The sequence below is a fragment of the Anolis carolinensis genome, chromosome 4 (genome assembly GCF_035594765.1).
Source record: "Anolis carolinensis isolate JA03-04 chromosome 4, rAnoCar3.1.pri, whole genome shotgun sequence".
Classification (NCBI taxonomy): domain Eukaryota; kingdom Metazoa; phylum Chordata; class Lepidosauria; order Squamata; family Dactyloidae; genus Anolis; species Anolis carolinensis.
Window position 1 is genome coordinate 168,762,597 of NC_085844.1, and position 23,553 is coordinate 168,786,149.

At 39.6% G+C, this 23,553-nt stretch overlaps 1 protein-coding gene across 6 annotated transcripts in view; it reads right to left on the minus strand.

Moving 5' to 3' along the window:
• Nucleotides 1–23,553, minus strand: part of lepr (leptin receptor) — a 112,413-nt gene that overhangs the window by 80,432 nt on the left and 8,428 nt on the right. For 5 of the 6 annotated variants that reach the window (XM_062978218.1, XM_062978216.1, XM_062978214.1 and 2 more), the window contains exons 2-5: nucleotides 14,757–14,815; nucleotides 12,203–12,511; nucleotides 11,127–11,250; nucleotides 443–648 (exon numbers count right to left, since the gene is read on the minus strand). In XM_062978218.1, the coding sequence (XP_062834288.1) occupies nucleotides 443–648; nucleotides 11,127–11,250; nucleotides 12,203–12,511; nucleotides 14,757–14,796 (679 nt within the window). In that variant the 5' untranslated portion in view covers nucleotides 14,797–14,815. The remainder of the gene's footprint in view (nucleotides 1–442; nucleotides 649–11,126; nucleotides 11,251–12,202; nucleotides 12,512–14,756; nucleotides 14,816–23,553) is intronic. The other variant, XM_062978215.1, reaches the window with a different exon arrangement.

Consider the following 23,553-nt stretch of genomic DNA (forward strand, 5'->3'; position numbering starts at 1 on the left):
TTCCTTCCTTCCTTCCTTCCTTCCTTCTTTGCAGTCCCTCTTTGCCATCTGCTTCTAGGGGGGAGGAGGAAGGGCTTGGGCGGTCTCAGCAGAGCCTCTGTCTCTGCCACTTCTGTGTGAGGGAGAAGGAGAACGGCAGGGGAAGCAGAGGCACACGCACACACATGCACACACACACACGTACCGTGTATCTTCCTTGGGAGAGGAGGGGAGGGGAAAAACTGCGAAACAGCGAGTCCGCGAAAAGCGAACCGCGAAGTAGCAAGGGAACACTGTATATAATTACAAACATTTTATGATTTTTAATTATTACCCCAAATGGTAGTTACATTTTGATATGTATTTCAAAATCATATGAACTTTTAATATGAATTTTTCAAACTCTTTATACTGTATATATATTATAACGATTGTGAGGTATAACCAATGAAATGAATCTTACCAATATCTATAGGCTTGACGGACATTAATGGCGACTGTAGCAATGCTATTCCATTTGTGATCTTGAGCCACATAATGTAAGTATGGTTGAGTTTTACTGAAGATATCTGGCATGCATATTTTTGGTCTCTTATAGAATTGCAGTGAGTAACTGTAAAATTGTCCTTTAGTGAATGTGTAGAAGTCGCTTCCAATGATACATCTGTTCTGAATTGGAAAAGAAAAAAAGAAACTCATCAGGGTTTTTTTAATAGCATGTCCAGAGCATTTTACTAGACATTCTTTCTTCAAAGATGCATTATTTCAGACAGAAGATGGGTCACTGAAAATGCCAGAGCTATCCTTTTACCTGTACAAAGACAACATGTAACACTTGAGTGAACAGCAATTTTTTTTCTTGGAAAATAACAAAATTTTGCGGGGGTGAGGGGGGGGGGGAAACTTTTAACATTTAGTCCTTACTTAGGAGCAATACATAATTGTTGAAGGTTGCATATAATGTAACATTTCCTCAATGATTTCCCTGAATACATCTTAGGACATCCAGCCTTCAAAACTGTAAATTGTATTATTCCCAGTACAGCCCAAGCTCTGCATAAATCTCTTTTTGATGGCAATGTGGACAGGTGCTTACTATAAAGCAGTGGTTATTACCCTGTGGGTCCCCAGGTGTTTTGGCCTACAACTCCCAGAAATCCCAGCCAGTTTATCAGCTGTTAGGATTTCTGGAAGTTGAGGGCCAAAACATCTGGGGACCCACAGGTTGAGAACCACTGCTCTAAAGGACCTTATCAGATGCAGTCTTCTCTGTATCTTCTCACTGTTTGTCTACACTGCTGAAACAGAATCCCACGGAGTCCATCACATGATGCAGGGCAACTTCTGGCAGGACTCCATGGGGCTCCGTTTCAGCAGCATGTTACCTGGCACAAAGCGGGAGAAAGACAGAAAGGATGTGGGATGAGAGAAGAGGACCTCGATAGGAGGGAACAGAGTAAGATAGTTCATACCACTGTCCCATGCTATCCCTTCACTCTTCTGATAAGGTCCTATGAAGCAAACCCCTTTCCCAATACACAATTGTATTACTTTAACTGACATGGTTATATCCTATGGAATCCTGACATTTGTAGTTTAAGGAGCAGTGTTTAGAATTCTCAGGGCCTTTCCACACACCCACATAACCCAGAACATCCCACAATACCTGCTTTGAACTGGGTTATCTGAGTCCACACTGCCACATATTCCAGTTCAAAGCAGATATTGTGGGATTTCCTGCCTTGATATTCTAGGTTATATGGCTGTGTGGAAGAGCCCTTAGTCTGAGAGCTCTAGTGCAGTGGTTCTCAACCTGTGGGTTCCCAGGTGTTTTGGACTACAACTCCCAGAAATCCCAACAGTTTACCAGCTGTTAAGATTTCTGGGAGTGGAAGGCAAAAACATCTGTGGACTCACAGGTTAAGAACTACTGATCTAGTGCCTCAACAAACTACGAAATTCCATAGAATATTGCTATGAAGGTTAAAATGGAAGCACAGTGCTATAACTGTTGACTGTGAAAAGGTCGAGCAGTAAATAAAATATAGCCCAAGTGCAATGTGCAGCATTCCATGGTTATTCATGTGGTCCTCAATCCATCCAAACTGTCCTGAATGCCCTTTTTATGGGAATTCACATCTTGAATAGGTTGTAGAAACTCCTGTATTGTTGAAAAAATTAAAATGCAGCCATTTAAATTGTCTCATAGCCTTCACAGGGCCCCACTGGCAGAAAACTATCTCTCCCATCAAACCTACTTCAGCTGACTTCTTTTGCTATAAAGCAATGGCTCTGAAAAACTTTCTCATCAGTCATAAAAAGTTACATCTGTTTGCAACAGAAATCTGTTTCTACCTAATTATATGAAGACCACGATGTAGCTTTCCAGACAAATTAACCTCAAATAGTTCTGAAATATTACTGTCAGATTTTTGGTTAACTTTGAAATGAAACTATAGTTTTCAAAGTATTAAAACTATTAGCTTTAAAAATAGTTTGTGAAAGAAGTAAAATCATCTATTTCCCCAATTCCATGAAGAAAATAAATGTTTCATATTTAAAACCTGTCACTACAACTGTTGCTTTGGACTTGAGCATGGAAAATATTCAGCTTCTGGCTTTTTAGCATTCTGTTTTGTTCCCCACTAGAACACTCAAACAAGCCCAAAACATCTTCCTTGGCTGACCTCTCTAAATAATTTTGTTTTTGTGCATTTTTTCACATAGTTGAAAGCACCACAAAAGCAAAGCAACAATCCTTTTTTTGTTAAAAAATATGTACTATTTAGCACAGATATTCAAAATGAAAAGCACATAAAAAGCATGATGAAATTTATGTAAAACATAAATTTATTAGACATACTACAAAAATCAATTCTATAACTATTCCAGAAATATGAGATGAAGTCCACCACTATTCAGAGAAATTAATTTAAGAAGCACAGCCCACTTTCAGCACCCAACAAGCCCTTCTTGATATATAACTTCTGAGGTTTAAAAAATGTATAAGCAATACTATATATACTGCTTCAAAGTTAAGCATTATTATTATTATTATTATTATTATTATTATTATTATTATTATTATTATTATTTATATCCCGCTTTTCTCTCCACACAAAATCAATGGAACAATTGCTCTGTTACCTCCATCACCATGGAGTAGGCTTTCAAATACACTCTAGCCTGTCCTTGGTCAGATTCACTCTGAGTTCTCCGCTAACATCACTCTAGTCTCAGTCTCACTAACTCCATCGCCACCAACTCCTCGAAAAACCAAGAGGTGGGAGATAATAAAGCAAATGAAAGTAAAGATGTAGTTTAAGCCTACTTTCTATTTTATAAAGCCTACAACAGCGTGAGCTTCACAGACAAAATTGCTATACATTGAAATAATATCCCAAATATGTAGAAGCCATTGCCACTGATACAGTGCAATACTCAGAAGTGAGATACACTGAATTCAATTGGATTTATTCCCATGTAAAAACCTATAATTCTGTGATAAGATATCCAGAAATAAGGCTGTCCAGGGAATCTGGTAGACTACCAATGACATGCTTTATGGAAGGAGTAGAGATGGACACCATTTGTTCAGCAGGGAAACTGAGTCAGAGCTGCTGCCACAGTCCTCATAGATTTGGCTACTGAGGAAACTCAAGATAGCAACCACAAGTTCTGCCTCCCTCCTTGAGATTGCTCAAGATGCATGGTTACCCATCACTTGAAACAGCCTTTCAGTGAAAAATAGAAATATTTGAACTTAGATCCTACTTCCTCTGCCTCTGAAGCAAAGGCATACCATGCCTCTCAACTGAAAGAGCTGGGCAAAGTGGAAGAGCGTTCTCTCTCATGCCTGAAGCCATCCATGACTGCAGCTAATACTAACCTAAAAAGACCTCAGAAAATGCCTGCTGGGCCAATTCTCCTCACAGTTGAAAGGATATGAAGTAAACTAGCTTCAAAGACACACAGTCCTCTCCAACTTGACCCTTAAGAGGCTTGTATCCCTGCAGGCTAACTCCAAAGTCCAGCTGCTCAGCTGCATTCTGCTCCCTGCTGCTAGTATTGTGAGGAAACACGAGATCAGTGCATAAATGCAGACCTCACCTATGTGTAATTTCATATATCTGATTACAATTATATCCTGCCTTACCTTAAGACTGCATGCATGTCCATCTCCTATTTCATCCTCACAAGACTCTTAAGTTATAAAGTAAGGTAAAGGTTTTCCCTGACGTTAAGTCCAGTCGTGTCCAACTCTGGGGGTTGATGCTCATCTCCATTTCTAAGCCGAAGAGCCAGCTTAGGCTCCAAGGTCATGTGGCCGGCATGACTGCATGAAGCACCGTTACCTTCCCGCCGGAGTGGTACCTATTGATCTACTCACATTGGCATGTTTTCAAACTGCTAGGTTGACAGGAGCTGGAGCTAACAGCGGGCGCTCATTCCACTCCCAGGATTTGAACCTGGGACCTTTCGGTCTGCACGTTCAGCAGCTCAGTGCTTTAACACACTTCGCCACCGGGGCTCCTCTTAAGTTATATAATGTCACATAAGGATATTTGAATCTTTTGTTGGATTTCTATGTCCAACACTCTAACCCCTATGCCATAATAGTTATTTCTGAGGAAGATCAGATATACTTCAAAAAGATAATCTAAGATGCACATGGCACAGATTTAAATAATCAGAAAGTTCAAATGGCATAAGAATGCTGGTTCATTAACAAAATCCCAACCTAAAAGAAAATAACTTATGTTATATATGAATCATCTATTTTAATCTAAACCTTCCTTGTTTAGTTTCTCCATACCTCACAACCTCTGAGGATGCCTGCCATAGATGTGGGCGAAACGTCAAGAGAGAATACTTCTAGAACATGGCCATAAAGCCCGGAAAACATACAACAACCATCTATTCTTAATCTGTCAAATCATATTGCATTCAGTAGTCCAAAGTAACATCAATAAAGCAGCAGAAAATGAATATTATATTGCTTGTCACAAAACAATGGCCTAGACAAAACAGTCCACAAGGAGCAAAATGAAAATGAGCCAACAGTGCAATGCAATGCAAGAAATATATCCAGGTGAAAAATAACATCAATTCTGTATTATTCAAGATTATGTGTGAAGAATATAATTTTGCATTTTTAGAAGTACATTGGTTAATCGGAATAAGCTAAGAAGATGAGTAGAATGGTGACAAATCTGGAAATTAAAAGTGAAATTCAAAAAGGATACATTGAATCATTGAGAATTGGTGACTTATCATTCAGCAATTGCTTCAATTGATCTATTCCATGCATGGGCAACCTAAGGCACTTACCTCAGGCCCTCCTCATTTTTCGTTTCCTCTTGGCATAAGGACATGGTGGCCCACCGCATCCTTATGCAAAGGAAGGCACATAGCAGCTAAGAGTCCTCTGGAGCACTTTCAGCCATGGCATGTCTCGTCCTCCTCCCGGCATAAGAATTGTGTCCTTATGCTGAGAGGATGTCCCAAGAAAGGCACATAGTGACTGAGAGCCCACCAGAGTGCTTTCAGCCATCACCTATCTCACACTCCTCCCAGCATAATGCTGAGAGTATAGCTCAAAGATTTGGGGGGGAGGATCAGAGAGGCGGACCGAAGCAGTCTCTGCATGTCTCGTTTTCCTACCAGCATAAGGACGGGTCAAGCAGCCCCATCCCTATGCCAGAAGGACAATCTGAGAATGACCCGATCCCTTCCCCGCCCCCTCCCAGCTCCTCCCTCTCACAGGCTCATACTACTATCCTGGCCTGGACCTCTCGGTCGAACCAAAATGCAAAAAGCAAAAGTTTGCCCATGCCTGATCTATTCTGTTTGAATTCAAGCCCATGAACAATAGAAAGAGGTGATTATGCTTGCCTCAGACAAGAAAACACTAAGGAAAAACAAAATATCTGAAGGCTGCTATGCAAAGGATGCGGCAGACTTGTTCTCTTTTGCTCCAGGGAGCAGCTCGAGAATCAATAAGAAGAAATTCATGTTAAACCTGAAGAAACATGGCAGCAGCTGTTTAAATAGCATAGCAGATTACATCAGGGGCATTGAGCATTCCTACATCAGAGATTTTAAACAGAGAGTAGGTTGCTATCTGTCAGAAATGTAAATGCACGCTGAGTTGCAGAACTTGAACTGGGAAAGAAGCTGGAAAAAGTAGCTCCTCTCCAAAGCTCCTTCAATTTTTTGACTCTATAAACAGCGAAACGTCAGGAGAGAATGCTTCTGGAACATGGCCACACAGCCCGAAAGACATACAACAACCCAGTAGTTTATACTGTTTATAGGAAAAAGGAAGAGGGGTTGACCAAGGGCAAGATGGATGGATGTTATCCTTGAAGTGACTGGCTTGACCTTGAAGAAGCTGGAGGTGACAACAGCCAACAGGGAGCTCTAGCATGGGCTGGTCCATGAGGTCACGAAGAATCAGAAGCGACTGAACGAATAAACAACAACATAAACAGTAGTATATTTAGGTGGGTTAAAATATTCAGATAGTAAAGTATTGCAACTATAAACTCGTAGAGGTAACAACTGAAGTGCAAGTTGCCTCAAATATGTGACTTAACAACACATTATCATCAAATATCTAAAACGTTCTAGTAGTACCATTTTCACTTTTTGTCAAATTCTCATGGGCAAGTCACACTCTTACCCTTATATTTCTATTTCTATACAGACTCCAGAATGACTTTTGGAGAAAAATAATTTCCTCTTTTAAAGCAATCTGTACTGCATGGAAAGAGAAACTCTTTGAATAATTTACTGGAATACTTCCCTCGTTATCAGTGAAAGATTCATATCCTACATACATTTGCAGTCTTTTCATATTGAAGACTTTCTTTTTGTGCTCCAAAAGACACAGCATGTAGCATTTTCAAGTATGCAGTGCTATGATATTACACCCACTTTGAACAAAAGTGCCTAGTGATGTGTGTAGGAATGAATCCAACGTCTTCCTTACTGTTAGAGAATTTCTGTTATGGAGATCAGGTATAAGCTATTTTGTTCAACATATTTCACAGAAACATTTTTACCCGATTAGATAGTATGAGCTCAATTTGAAAATCCTAAAAGATACTATTGTGTGTATTTTTTCCTAACTTAAAGAAATCCTGAAGAGGCAAAACTAATCAGCAAATCAAGCAAGTTGCTTTATTGTCTGGAACAATTGCATTGGGCCATTCTCTAAGGATGAAAATGATAACATTATTATGAAACTACCTGCATCCTACTCTTTACTGCTATCTGGACACTAGAGGTTTGTCAATAACTCTGCTAAATGTTGGTCATGTGCTTGATTACACACACATTTTTAAATGCATCTTGTGTAACAGATGGCCTCAGTCAATGTCACAGTAACAGAAGTACTGCCAATTTTTGGCTAGGCCATGAAAAGATAGGAAACTTAGAGGAAAATGTTAATATGTATTATCACTCATCTGTTATCTTAGGCTGGATCCACTCTGTCATATAATGCAGTTTCAATATGCAGATTAACTGCATTGGATTATATGGTAGTGTCAACGCACATAATCCAGTTCAATGCAGTTGATTTGCATTTTGAAACTGCATTATATGGCAGTATAGATCCAGCCTAAGATAACAGAGGCACCTTTCTTCAAATTCAAAATTATACTTTCAACAGACTTTTAGAAACTGACTATTGAGGATTTTAATAGTATCATGTTTTATTTATCTAAATGAGTGTTTTGATTTTAATTTCTATGTAGAAATCAATTGATTCTTAATAATAACTTTTTGTAATTTTTAATTTCTTATTGTTAAAATGTTTTGTGTGTGCTTTAACATTTCTAAGCTATTTAGAGCCCCAGTACTGTGGAAGTATAACTGGGAAATGAAGAAACAAATGAAAGAGATGTATTCTAAAGGCTATACTTTTGCAATGAAATGTGATAATCGATGACTTCATGTTTCCCTTCCCATCATGATGCCAGGGAATACTTAGGAAATAGAAAGCTTTCTAATGTGTTTCTAGATACATCAACCATACTCTTGTTATAATAGCCATCTAGGTACATCAACCATACTCTTGTTATAATTGTTGAAAATGGCACTTTATTGAAATCCGTGGCATAGATGCTTTTTAACATCTACATGAAACCACTGGGAGAGGTCATCCGGAGTTTTGGAGGGCGTTGCCATCTCTACGCAGATGACACGCAAATCCACTACTCGTTCCCATCGGACTCCAAGGAAGCCCCTCGGATGCTGAACCAGTGCCTGGCCGCTGTGGCGGACTGGATGAGGAGGAACAAGCTGAGAATCAATCCCGACAAGACAGAGGCCCTCCTGGTCAGTCGTGCGTTGGATCGGGGCATTGGGTGGCAACCTGTGCTGGACTGGGTTGCACTCCCCCTGAAATCACAGGTCCGCAGTTTGGGGGTCCTCCTGGACTCAACGTTGACGCTTGAAGCACAGGTGTCGGCGGTGGCTGGGAGGGCCTTTGCACAACTCAAACTTGTGCGCCAACTGCGACCATACCTCGTGAAGTCTGACTTGATCACGGTGGTCCATGCCTTAGTTACCTCTAGACTGGACTACTGTAATGCGCTCTACGTGGGGCTTCCCTTGAAGACGGCCCGGAAATTACAATTGGTCCAACGCTTGGCTGCCAGATTAATAACGGGGGCAAGTTACAGGGAGAGATCCACTCCCTTGTTTAAGGAGCTCCACTGGCTGCCGTTCATCTTCCGGTCCCAATTCAAGGTGCAGACCATCATCTATAAAGCCCTAAACGGTTTGGGACCCACCTACCTCCGTGACCGTATCTCCCTCCATAAACCTGCCCGATCTTTACGATCATCCGGGGAGGCCCTTTTATCACCACTGTCTATATCCCAGGCCCGCCTTGTGAGTACAAGGGAGAGGGCCTTTTCTGCTGTGGCCCCCCGACTATGGAACTCACTGCCTACTGAAATCAGGCAAGCTCCCACTTTGTTGGCTTTTAGGAAAGACCTGAAAACATGGCTCTTCCGCTGTGCTTTCGGTGAGTAATTTCTGTTATATATTTCTGTGTTACTCCCCCCCCCCCCCCCGAACATCTATCCTCTAAACTGCCCCACTCTCATATGTCCCTGTCCACATTGGAGTACCCCTCTGTCCCTCTCACTCCGGGTTTTATCTTTGTGTTCATGCGGCCTGCTCTTGTTTTACTGTTTCTTGATTTCTTGATGTGATGTCTATTATTATCTATTGTATTACTTTTAATTATGTTATGATATGCTGTTTTATATTTTATTATATTGTAGTGCTTTGGGCATGGCCCCATGTTAGCCGCCCCGAGTCCCCGCTGGGGAGATGGTGGCGGGGTATAAATAAAGTTTTATTATTATTATTATTATAGATACCATAACAAAAGGATGCCAGTCTGATGAAAAGCAACACAGTGATGACTGCTATCATCAAAGCCACATAAGCATTTGTAACATATCTAACGTTCATTTCATTGACTCTTGAGGTAATTTCTGTGTGATGTAATTTCCTTAATCTTCCTCTGAGATTCATTTTTTGGGAGGATTGTTAAAGGCAACAAATCTGAGTCAGTACTTGGTTAGTATTTTGGTAGAAAACCTAGGGCCCAGCTAAGTGATCTCAGGGGCCTTATACAGCCTGCAGGCCTTGTCATAGACAATAAAACCGGTGCAACCTCAGTTTCGGGATCTAAATGTTTTCTTTTGAAAACAAATTCTGTAATCATATAGAGACTGGAAGTAGCCCAAAACAGAAGGAAGGTGAAAGGAAACAGCAATAGGGGGAGATATGTCCAACTAAATGCACAATTCCAGAGGTTAGCCAGAAGAGAAAAGGAAATATTTTTAAACAAGCAATGCATGGAAGTGGAAGGAGACAATAGAATAGAAAGGACAAGAGACCTCTTCCAGAAAATCAGAAACATTGGAGGAAAATTTCAGGCAAAAATGGGCATGATCAAAAACATATATGGCAAGGACCTAACAGAAGCTGAAGAGATCAAGAAAGGGTGGCAAGAATATACAGAAGATCTGTATAGAAAAGACCAAATTGCCAATATCCGCTGGATAATGGAGGAAGCCAGGGAGTTTCAGAAAAACATCTATTTCTGCTTTATTGACTCTTCTAAAGCCTTCGACTGTGTGGATCATGATAAACTATGGCATGTTCTTGGTGGTATGGGGATATCAAGTCACCTTGTCTGTCTCCTGAGAAATCTGTATAAAGACCAAGCAGCCACAGTAAGAACAGACCACGGAACAACAGACTGGTTCAAGATTGGGAAAGGAGTACGGCAGGGATGCATACTTTCACCCTACCTATTCAACTTGTATGCAGAACACATCATGCGGCATGTGGGGCTTGATGAATCCACGGATGGAGTTAAAATTGTTGGAAGAAACATTAACAACCTTAAGTATGCAGATGATAACACTCTGATGGCTGATGGCAACCAGACCGATTGATAACTGGCAAATAGAGTGAGAAAATGTGGAGGCAGTGACAGACTTTATATTTCTAGGTGCAAAGATCACTGCAGATGCAGACTGCAGCCAGGAAATCAGAAGACGTCTACTTCTTGGGAGGAGAGCAATGGCCAACCTTGATAAAATAGTGAAAAGCAGAGACACCACACTGGTATAGTTAAAGCAATGGTATTCCCCATAGTAACCTATGAATGCAAGAGCTGGATCATAAGAAAGGCTGAGCAAAGGAAGATAGATGCTTTTGAACTTTGGTGCTGGAGGAAAATCCTGAGAGTGCCTTGGACGGCAAGAAGATCCAACCAGTCCATCCTCTAGGAAATAATACCCGGCTGCTCACTGGAGGGAAGAATATTAGAGGCAAAGATGAAGTATTTTGGCCACAGGAAAGCTTGGAAAAGATCATGATGCTGGGGAAAATGGAAGGAAAAAGGAAGAGAGGCCGACCAGGGGCAAGATGGATGGATGATATCCTTGAAGTGACTGGCTTGACCTTGAAGGAACTGGGAGCGGCGACGGCTGACAGGGAGCTCTGGTGTGGGCTGGCCCAGGAGGTCACGAAGAGTCAGAAACGATTGTATGAATGGAGAAGAAGAAATCATATAGAACAGCAATTGGCCATATATAATATATACTTACAATGCATAATGCAGATTAACTGTAAGGTCTTCATTCCAGTACGGTGACTTGGCAGACAATTCCACAATACACAGTAATTCCTGTGTGCTTTCTTGAGTCCAAAACTGTAGATTCCACAATGAGTCTAAATTGAAAAATATTTTTCAAAATGTTCTTTTGTGCCAAAATATAGTTTGAAAAAGGTTTACAAACACAAACAAACATTTCCTCTTAACAGTGACTATAGAACTTCAACCCATGCCAATTCCAAGTGCCAATTCCAAGTCATTTATATTTAACTTCAGAGTTAATTCTAAGCAGCTTCTAATATTCAGTAATTACCTCCCAAAGATAGAAGTAACAATTCTCTGTCACCCCATACCTCTTTACACCCTAGGATTATGGTTATGTGAATCTACTTCATAACAGAAACCTACTTAGTATGTTATTTCATCTTTAGTTAGCCACAGATCTTTCCCTGTCTGTAAATAAGTTCATTTGTCTCAATCCTACTAATTTCAGTGAATTGTCCTGTTCTTACAATACTACTCTTTCCTATGACTTAACTAGCCAGAGTTTAGTCCAACTCTAGTTCTACCTGTGTATGTTTATAATTAAAAAGATCAACATAATGGGAGGGAATATACTCAAATTATTTCACATATCTCTATAATTGAGTGGCTATTGGACATGCTATTTTGAAATTATGGGGTGTGGATAGTATGATTATATCATATCCATCCTTGCTTAGTTTCACTAGTTTCCAGCCAATTTAAAATGCAGTGACTGGCCTTCATATTCCTTCACTCCTCCAGTGCCTTGGGTTCTCCCATCAGGTGGTTACTAGCAAAATAAACTTTTCAGGAATGGAAAAAATCATATGAGACCTACTTTGGTGTCATTTCAGCATCAAGAAGAAAATGTAATTATTCTTCCAGGCCTTTTAGCCTAACTAATTTGATCTGTCATAATTTTTATATGCATTATTGATCTGTTTTATTATGTGCATTTCTTATTCTTGAAAGCAACAATTGTAGACCTCAAATAATCACTGTAAATCATAACAATAAAAAATTTAAAATCTTCCACAACCACACCTATTTGATGAGATGATAAAGCACCAGGTTCTGAATAAGTAAGTGTTCTGGCTTCCATTTCTGCCGTATATATAAAACAATTAATATATATTTCACTCCAGTGGCAACAAAGAAATTTATCTTCAGCTGCCAGAGCTGTTGCATTGATTTTACTTGTACCATGCTCTTTGTTTGAACTAGGACTATTCTCCACAATCTCAGGGGACAAAGAAAAGTTAGAAATCTTCTGTGGCTGCACGCAAGGTAATTGAAAGCTCTGTGGGGGAATCTGATACACCATGCAGTGGGAAATAGCCATTTGAAAGAAATCTGAAAATACAAACAGAAACAGTATTCAAACTTTGCACAGGATAAACACAAAACTTTTATTACAGATTAAGCATGCCTTGTCTGGAATTCAGAAATTTGAAATACCGTATATACTTGAGTATAAGCCGGCCCAAATATAAGCTGAGATGCCTAATTTCACCACACAAAACTGGGAAAACTTATTGACTTGATAGAAGTGTGGGAAATGTAGCAGCTAATTTCAAAAATATAAATACATACCAATAAAATTACATTAGTTGAGGCATCAGTTGGTTAAATGTTTTTGAATATTTACATAAAACTGTAATTTAAGATAAGACTGTCCAACTCTGATAACCTATATACTCGAGTATAAGCCAACCTAAATATAAGCCAGCCAAGACCCTCACCCAAGTATAAGCCAAGGGGAGCTTTTTCAGCTCTAAAAAGGGGCTAAAAAACGTAGCTTATGCTTGAGCATATATGGTACTCTAAAATTAAACATTGTTTTCATGGGCAGCTGAGATAGTAACACCTTTGCTTTGTGATGGTTCAAGATATACAAACTGTGTTTCATGCTCAACATTATTAGAAATATTGTGTATAAAATTTTTCTTCTGGCTATGTTTATGAAGTTTATGTGAAACATAAATAAATTGGGTGTTTGTTTAGACTTGGATTCCATTTCTAGGATATCATATTGCATACATGTTTACAAATAAAGGTATTCCAAAATCTAAAAGAATCTAAAATCCAAAACACTTCTAGTCCCAAACATTTTGGACATGGAATGCTCAATCTGTATTACACAAGAAGCCAATAAGATTACTGAATAAATTACAAGTATATGTGTAAAATTACACAAATTCTTCTTTTAACCTTAAAGGAAGGTTTTGCTCACTTCTCACTTTCATTTTTGTAATGCTTTTAAAACTTGTCATTACACACACACACACACACACACACATATATATATATATATATTCCTTAAATCAGTATCAATGTCTATAATCTCGTGTATCTATAAAAACTTCAATAGAAATTCTATCCGTTTGTGCAAATAACTTTGGCATCAGTTCAACTCTCACAGAAATGCACAAAAGTTGGCCATTTTTGTTTTTGCATGATGAATCACTGTACTTTAAAATATTATGGTAATGCTTCCCTATAAAAATGAAATTACTAAAACCAGGACAATGCAATTTTCAGAAATATAAATTTGTTTGCAAAATTGTATGCAAACATGTAAAATAGCAAAACATAGTGAAACATTCACATAGTAGTTTATCATATAGCAGTCCTTTAGTAGCTGACCATTTCAATGCTTCAGTGTCTTGCAGATGTTTTTACCACCCCACTGACTATTCCATATTTTGTTTTGGCTTTTTGTTACAGTTTGGAACTTAAATGAATATCATCCATTTACCTCTGCAAGACAATGCATGTCTCCAAGGGGTCTTCCACACATGCATTATAAACCAGATTAAACTGAGTTAAAAGGGGAATGGCTAAATGATGTTTAGCCAAGATGCAGGCTGAATTGAGTTAAAGGCTGGAAAACTTGTGTTTAAAAGTTGCCTTTTAAACCTGGTTCTTCCTAAGAAACACACATTTTTCCATGTCTGTGTAAATTTGCAGGCATGAAAAACATGTGTTTTCCTTCCTTCCTCCTTGTCTGGACTCCCTCCTGCCCCCCATTTCCCTCTCAACTTACCAGAGGAAGCCTTTCCCGCAGGGCTGCAGCCTTTGCCTCTCTTCCTCCAAGAGAAGATCCAACAGGGGGGCTTGGAGCACAGATCCCCCTCCCCTACCCAAAGGCATCTTTCTGCTCTTCCAAGGTATGGGGGGTGGAGGGAAAGAGACTTCAGGCCTGGCCAGAGTGGAGTCTTCCAGAAAGTGCAAGGGGAAATGGAGGGAAGGGAGGAGGAGGCTGGCAGTGCCCATGCCTAACCCTGTTGATCTTGGATCAGCAGGGGTGAGTATCTGAACGCCCCCCCCCCTGCAAAATCCCAGGTCTTAAGCCAGCTGTGTGGCTTCCATCCCAAGAAGAAGTGGGAATTAAAATCCCAATTCCTCTTGCATTTTTTGCCTGCCTGTAGGGGCCCCAAGAAACAGGAAAACTCACGGGCTCGGGGAATAGCTGTAGGATGTCAGTTTCTAAAGCAGTTGCCTCAGCCTAATGGCAGGGTTGGCCCTGATGAATGTACCAAACAGGGGTCTTCGGCACTTTTATCCAAACAGCTTAAAAAATTTACAAGTAACTTACTCAATTGTAGAAATCCAGTCAAAATATTGTACCAATTCATCTTGCTCTGAATAAATGATCTGAGGAGGAGACAATGAAAGGAACAGTGAAAAAGTAAATTTCATTTTGATATAAACAGAAGAATAATGATTTCCTGAAGAAAAAAACTTTAGGTCCAACTGCAAAGAGCAGATGCTGGGCTATGGATTCCAGCTAGGACATTGTATGGATAAAGGATTACAATTCCCTCACTACTCTGCTCAAGTTCGAATGTGGCAAAGCCCCCCACCCCATGTTTGCAAAGAAAAATTACAGTAATACCTCGACTTTCAGGGGTTTCACCCTTGCAGTTTAGATTATTCATAAGCTTGTACTGCCTGGCCTCTCGAAGATGAGTCTGCTAGGCATAGGAATATCTCTGAGCAGAAATGGCGTGCCACTGCTGCAGTTTTCTGAAAATATTGTTAGGTTAGCAGATGTTGGGAGCCCCCGGTGGCGCAGTGGGCTAAACCGTTGAGCTGCTGAACTTGCTGACTAAAAGGTTGGCAGTTCAAATCTGAGGAGCGGAGTGAACTCCTGCTGTTAGCCCCAGTGTCTGCCAACCTAGCAGTTCGAAAACATGCAAGTGTGAATAGATCAATAGGTACCGCTTCAGCAGGAAGGTAAAGGAATTCCATGCAGTCATGTCAGCCACATTACCTTGGAGGTGTCTACGGACAACGCCAGCTCTTTGACTTAGAAATGGAGATGAGCACCAACCCCAGAGATGGACACAATTAAACTTAATGTCAGGGGGAAACCTTTACTTTTACCTTTACCTAGCAAATGTTGTGTTATTCAATGCATGTATATGTGAATAGAATTCCACAGGCAAATGCCAGATTCAAAAGTTGGGTTAAGAAGATTTTGCATAAACCTGGTAAGTTTACTCTATATACTCATGTACACATCTAGATATATTAATCAAAAAATTAACTCCAAAAGTCTGGGTTGATGGATCCATGTATCAGTGTGAGTACTATACCTTAACTCTAAAGGTAAAGGTAAATGTCTGACTCTGGGGGTTGGTGCTCATCTCCATTTCTAAGCCGAAGAGCCGGCGTTGTCCGTAGACACCTCCAAGGTCATGTGGCCGGCATGACTGCATGGAGCGCCGTAACCTTCCCACCGGGGCGGTACCTATTGATCTACTCACATTGACATGTTTTCGAACTGCTAGGTTGGCAGAAGCTGGAGCTAACAGTGGGTGCTCACTCCGCTCCTGGGATTTGAACTTGGGACCTTTCGGTCTGCAAGTTCAGCAGCTCAGTGCTTTAACACACTTCGCCACCGAGGCTCCAACCTTAACTCTAACACACACAAAAAGGAATCATCCTATTCTCTGAGTAGAGTAGCAAAAGACAAGAGGTCTGTTCATTCCGGAATAACCTAAAAGAAGAACCGGCCCCTTCTTCTCTCCCAGCCATGGCATTGCTTCTGGCCTTTTTGAAAGTCTGGGTGGGGTAGTGGCCATGGTGGACAAGGCTAGCTGGCCCGTCAGCATTAGTGTCCTCCATCTCTGTCGAATGACCCTCAACTTATCCACGGATCATATCAAAATCCATAATTTTGGCCCCAAAATCTCCCCTCAAGTTATAAAGTTGGCATAAACATGAGTATATATGGTAAATAGAATATTGTTTACAAAGGAACCCAAATTTACTCTGGTGCAGGCTTTGCATTATATAATTCAAGGCTTTAAGCCAGGAAATTGTAGACATCAATGAAGAAGAGTGAGAGCATTCCCCAGAGCAAGAACTATTGATTAAAAAGTGGGTTACTTCAGTTCTTTGGGTACAAGAACTGATTTGGGTACAAGTTACAGATTTTTCATCAATCATGGCTCCTTCTGTCATATTGATACCAGGAAACCAAATAACAAAGACATAAGCAAAAAAAAACCCTGTGCATTCTTTTATTTTTATGAAATGAAAGGAAACTATTAGTAATTTAATAGAATGTTCATCCAAAATATTTTATGCTAATCCTGCATTGATCTACAATTGTCTTGTGTAGTCATGGTCCCCCTCCCTCCCTCACCTTGGAAAACAAATCTTTATGAGCAAAATCTTAAAGCTACGGCATTCCGTGAAAAAGATATCAAAATCGGAACACCAAACTGAAGTAAATAAACTTGATTATTTGTCCTGTAATTGACAAACTAGATGTCCTCCTCTTTCTCATTCAATGCTAGAATCAAAAATAGAGGGACAGAAACATAATGCTACAAAAATGAAAATACTTTTTGCACTCATTAACATTCAATTAGATGCTATTGTCACGGATACCACACAACAATATTATAGCTTAAGAGTCTTCAAGGATTTCTGTTGATTTAAATTCAGATTATTTGTCTTAATGGCTAATGACATGTAAAATACAAAAGAGAGTGAGTTACAAACTATTTCTTGTCATATATGACATTTAGGACATTTCTAAGCATCAGAATGTATTAAATTTTCTAAGTCTTAGTATCTAACTACCATATAGTTATAGACTAAGGCCATTTCCACACAGACCTAAAACTGGCATTTTAAATGTTGGTTTCGCTCAGGTTTTAGGCCAAATAGCAACCCAAACCCACACCATTTTGGCAGGTTAGTGGATTTATATGAATTAGCCTGAAAAATCATCTGGATGCCTCAGGCTAATCCATTTCCCAGACCACGTTATAGGGCTGTGTAGATGGGGCTTTAATTTATCATTGTGTAATAAGAAAATTGAAAGCAGAAGGGTGGATAGACTCGTGGCCTATCTACCTTTGCCAAATACCTTAATTCAGACTGAAAGTTGCTCCTGGATGTCTAAGGCCCCTTCTACACAGCTGTATAAAATCCACATTGAAGTAGATTATATGGCAGTGTGGACTCAAATAACCCAGTTCAAAGCAGATATCATGGATTATCTGCCTTGATATTCTGTGTTATATGGCTGTGTGGAAGGGCCCTAAATAACATCCAGGAATGCAATCCTTAATGTGGAGTAAAACATGTTAGTAGAAGTCAGAGAATGCTCGAAAACAGTCCTGCACTTCAGGGTTGAACAGCTGGGCTGGTTCAAAATCAAACCAGCCCAACTGTTCACACAGGTCAGTGCTAGCATCCGGTTTTCCCTGTGCTCTACAGTGTCAGAAAAAGAGATGGCACTTCTGTTGTTGTTGTTGTTGTTGTTGTTGTTGTTGTTATTTGCTCATTTGCAGTAAACATGGAGCTCCATAGAGTTCCTGGCCATTGAAGGACAACTTTGCTAATAACAAAGGCAACTGCACTACCTGGGGAATGGAGATAGGAAAGGAGAGGGAATCGCTCCTCACAGGCCGTGGATGTATCATGACTTTACCGCCCCACCACCACCACTATCACAGATGGCTGAAACTCCAGGAGAGCGTCTGGGCACTGCAGACCCCCCCCCCCCCCCGAGTGGGAGAGAGCAAAGACATCTTTGTAGATAGATGTTAGCAAAATATGTCTACAATGGTCAAATCTCCTGGGGTTCTGCAGCTGTCCAGTAGTGGTGACAATGGTAGGGGAGGTAAGGTAAGTTGAGGGTCCAGCCTAGTTGATTTGGTTTGGACCCAGATGGACTATGTAGTCGCCACTGGTTAGGTATAGAAATCTCCAGGGCCAATCTGCTCGTGTCTGGCCCCAAAATAATTGGCTGGTTTTAACAAGCTCTAAGCTACAGAAAGATAGATAGGTGGACACATATTATCCCAATGGAGGATCAAATATAAAGTGAGGTAGAACTTTCTAAATCATATGATCACATTAAGTCAAAACTAATTTGACAGCAATTAAAAACAAACATGCGGTTGAAGATTTTGTCACAATTATTTCTGCGAACAATCCTCCAATGACTCTAGCCAGAAATGCTTACATAATTTTTATACATAGTACTTGAAACATTTGCTGTGAATTCCACAAGCTACTAAACAAAAGTTACTACACTTCAAAATTCCCAGTTGTTTAATTAAGGGCTACTTATTCTACACATGACTCATAACAATTGTGACAACCATTGTCGTAGTGTCCCTGGCAAGATTGCTATTAATACCATCATAATGTAGGATGATTACATAATTGTGCCTTACTTTGGCTAGAAGTTTGATATAAACTGTGAGTACATAGAGGCTAAGTTGTAAGCAAGTGTAAAGTTTCATATAGTAAATAGTGCAAAACAATTCTATGGTGAGAGGAGGAGGAGGACTGTCTTAATATCCTCATGTTTTTGTGGATTTTGATTGAAGGCAATTTGGACTTTTCTTAAATCAAATAATTATTTCTAGAATGCCATCGGTGTATGCACTGCTTCAAGGAAAGGAATGAAAGACGACTGGTTAAATAAGTACCCAGGACCACTAGTTGCATGAACACTGCCAGATGGCGGCTTTGTGCGATGTCCTTATTGTTATCAGAGAAAACCTGAATTCATATAAACATTTACATTTATATAATGCTAATATCTATATCAGTGGTTCTCAACCTTTTTAATGCTACAACCCCTTAATACAGTTCCTCATGTTGTGGTGACCCACAACCATAAAATTATTTTGTGTTGCTATTTCATAACTTTTATTTTGCTACTGTTATGAATCGTAATGTAAATATCTGATATGCAGGATGTATTTTCATTCACTGGACCAAATTTGGCACAAATACCCAATACGCCCAAATTTGAATATTGGTGGGGTTGGGGTGGGATTGATTTTGTCATTTTGGAGTTGTAGTTGCTTGGATTTATAGTTAGCCTACAATCAAAAAGCTCTCTGAACCCAGCCCACAATGGATCTGCACCAAACTTGGCACACTACCTACATGGCCAATATTGAATACTGGTGGGGTTGGGGGGACTGGTTTTAAATTCTAGGAATTGTAGCTCACCCACAATCAGACAGCACTCTGTACCAAACTGGTGATGGAACTGGTTAACTTGCCACACATATCCAACATGTCAAACTTTGAATACTGGTGGGGTTTCAAGGGGACTGACCTCAGAGGTTGGGAGTTATAGTTCACCCACATCGACAGAGCAATGTGCACCCAACTGATGGATCTGGAACAAACTTGGAACAAACTTGGCACAAATATCCAATATGAGCAACTTTGAATACTGGTGGAGTTTGTGAGGGGGGGGGGCTGACTCAACATGATGGTAACTGTAGTTCTCTCTGCATCCAGTCACAGCAGGAGGAGGGTTTTTGGTGGCAGGATTTACTGTCTGTTTCCAAAAAGAAAAAAAAGGACAGGCAGAGCGATCTTCAGCCTTCTCTGCCAAAGAGGTTCCTAAGACCATCAGAAATACGTGTTTTCTGATGACCCCTCTGACCCCCCCCCTGCAACCCCCCCAGGGGTTCCGACCTTCAGGTTGAGAAACGCTGATCTATATGCAGATCCTCTTTTTCATCAGCAGAGCTTGTAATCTTTTGACCACCAAAATAAAGCTAGTGAGCAAATGCAGGTTTGATTTTCCCTTTTTGACCGTCCCCTTAGTAAATTAGAAGCCTCCCTATTGCATTTACTCTATTTGTGGCAACAGATTTCAAACGTAGAGGCCAAAGTGCAAATGCTGGTCTCAAATAGAGCGAAATGAAGTAAGTGCTGATTTATCATTAAGCAATTGATTTAATGTGTTTATTCAAGTTGTGAGTAGCAACTAGACATGAATTGCTATGTTCAGGGACACTTTCACATTGATCCATCTTGTAAAAAACCTGTACAGAAAAGAACTTAATTTAGAATGTTTTCTTAGTTGACTTAAGGAACAACAACAACAATAATAATAATAATAATAATAATAATAATAATAATAATAATACACTTTATATTCTGCCCTTCTCCCCTATGGGACTCAGAGAGGATTACAGCATTTACATATACAGAAGAGTCTCATTTATCCAACATAAATGGGCCAGCAGAATATTGGATAAGTGAAAATGTTGGATAATAAGGAGGGATTAAGGAAAAGCCTATTAAACGTCAAATTACGTTATGATTTTACAAATGAAGCATCAAAATACCATGTTTTACAACAAATTGGCAGAAAAGGCAGTTTAATACACAGTAACGTTATGTAGTAATTACTGTATTTACAAATTTAGTACCAAAACATCGCAATGTATTGAAAACATTGACTACAAAAACATTGACTACTACAAGGCAGACTGCGTTGGATAATCCAGGACATTGGATAAACTAATGTTGGATAAGTGAGACTCCACTGTATAGGCAAATATTCAATGCCTTTACAATTACATGAGACACACAAACAAATATTAAATAAATATTAAGCATTAAAAACATTTAAAACCAATTACAATTATTAAATCAATTAAATAGTACATTTCACTAAGCTCAGTCACCAGTAATAAACATGAACCAGTGAGAAAATTAAGTAAAATATACAAAATAAGTAAGTAAATAAATAAATTCTGAAAACAAAACAAAAACGAAAGTCCCTACTAAAGCCCAGGAGAAACAGAGTCAAAAGTTGAGATTCAGCGGCCCCAATCCAAGCCAAGCCTCAGTTGATGGTCAAAGGGAGGGCTGGTTGGTAAAATCCCCCAAGTGAGAACTCTGGGGACTGAAATGTGAAAAGATGGTGTTGGAGGTGTGTCTGCATCAGAGTCCCAATGATCAGAGGTGTCTGGAACATAAAATCCCAAAAATATGGGATTTTATGTTCCAGACACCTCTGATCATAGGAGCTCCCGATGGTGTAGTGGATTAAAGCCTTGTGACTTGAAGGTTGGGTTGCTACTCTGAAAGCTGCCAGGTTTGAATCCCACCCGGGGAGAGCGCGGATGAGCTCCGTCTATCAGCTCCAGTTCTATGCGGGGACATGAGAGAAGCCTCCCACAAGGATGATAAAAACATCAAAACATCAGGGGCATCCCCTGGGCAACGTTCTTGCAGACGGCCAATTCTCTCACACCAGAAGCGACTTGCAGTTCCTCAAGTCGATCCTGACACAAAAGAAAAAAAAAACTCTAATCATTGGGACTCTGACTCAGACACACCACCTCTAATGGTATAACACTTATTTGAGTAATCAGTAAAAATATTCTCATTACCCACAATTATCCATGTTTGGGAAACTGTGCCCAAATATGGCAAACAGTGCCCTCTGGCTGTATGATAATATCAATGATGAAACCGTTTCAAAAATACACTCACCAGTAATCCTTCTCATTATTGAAACACTCAATAAGCAGTCAATTAAATCTAATGTTAGCCAGGGCTAAATGTAAAATATGGCCAAATTCTTTATTCACCATAATTTTGCAAATACAATTTTGTACTGACACAAAATTGTTTCATTTTATGATCAACTGAATGAAATAATGCATAGTAATGCATAACATATGTGCTCTCTTAACTTCTTAAACCTGTATAATAAAGCTGAGTGTCTTCACAAACTCCTTCACCTTCCTCAGTCCAGATGGTATTTCCATTGTGCTCTCTCAAGTATGATTTTGTATGTTTGTTAGTTTGTGATTTTTTAAAAAAACAAACAAACACACAGACACACACACAATTACGGGATTTCAATATCATAAAACCTAAAGATAAATAAATCTATAATCTCTCCACTCTGAAAGCTAATAATAGTGTGAGTACTGCTTAGCTTTTTAAGGCAGTTTTCAACTGGTTTGGAATACCAATATTTTGGTAATTTGATTGGTTGGGGTGTTTTGTGGATATGTGCCTGAAAAACTTTGTTTTTAAAATGAGTGAATTCAAGACCTGCAAAATGGATTGGGGCCACATAAGCCTGTGAGCCACTTTCCTTAATGCTGCGTTAAAGCACAAACAAACTTAAAGCAGATGCTGTATTCATTTTTACTAAGTATGTTTCTTTTTATACTGTTACGGTTTCCAACTGTTTCTTCCAAGAATGAATGAAGTAGTAAAAGATTTTTTAGAACCAAACTTAGAAAACAATAACACTGAAATATTTCTGGAACTTCCAATGGTAATATAAAGCCAAACTGCAAACAGTGAGAGGCAAAAATGACAAAGCTAGGACGCATCTATTAGTTTCAGCAACAAACTGAAAAGTGAAACTTAATTCTTTTCCATTTATCTACTAACACCAAAGCTTATGAAATGCAAAAACATCAACAGCTGTTCATGTTACTTAATATGAAATGGGAACATAGCACCCAAACTATATTTAAAAACAAATATGAGGCTGCAGCTGCTTTTGAATTTTAAAAAGATGATTCTGAAGACTAAAATCCTACTGGAGTGCATAGGGATATAGTAGATATATCCTCTGTTTTCAAAACTCCTAGCTGTATGCTTCTTCCATCCATTTCCCTGGGACTGGAATTAATCTCAGATTTCTAAAAAGTAGGTCACATCATTTTATAAATTTTGGATGCGCTTACAATGTAGAATTAATGCAGTTTGATACCACTTTAACTGCCATAGGCCAATGTTATGGAATCATAGGAGTTGTAGTTAATTGACTTACAACTGGGTTGCTGTGAGTTTTTTGTGCTGTATGGTCATGTTCCAGTAGTATTCTCTCCTGATGTTTCTCCTGAACAAACCTCTGAGGATGCCTGCCATAGATGCAGGCGAAACTTCAGGAGAGAATGCTATTGAAACATGGCATACAGCCCAAGAGACTCACAACAACGCAGGGTGCTTCCAGACATACATTAACCCTGCTTTGGAGAGGGGTGAAACTAATTGCCTCCTCCCCAAAAGCCCTAAAAACAATAGAAAACTTACTGGGTCACCACGATGCCTCTCTGCAAGCCTCCTGAAATGTA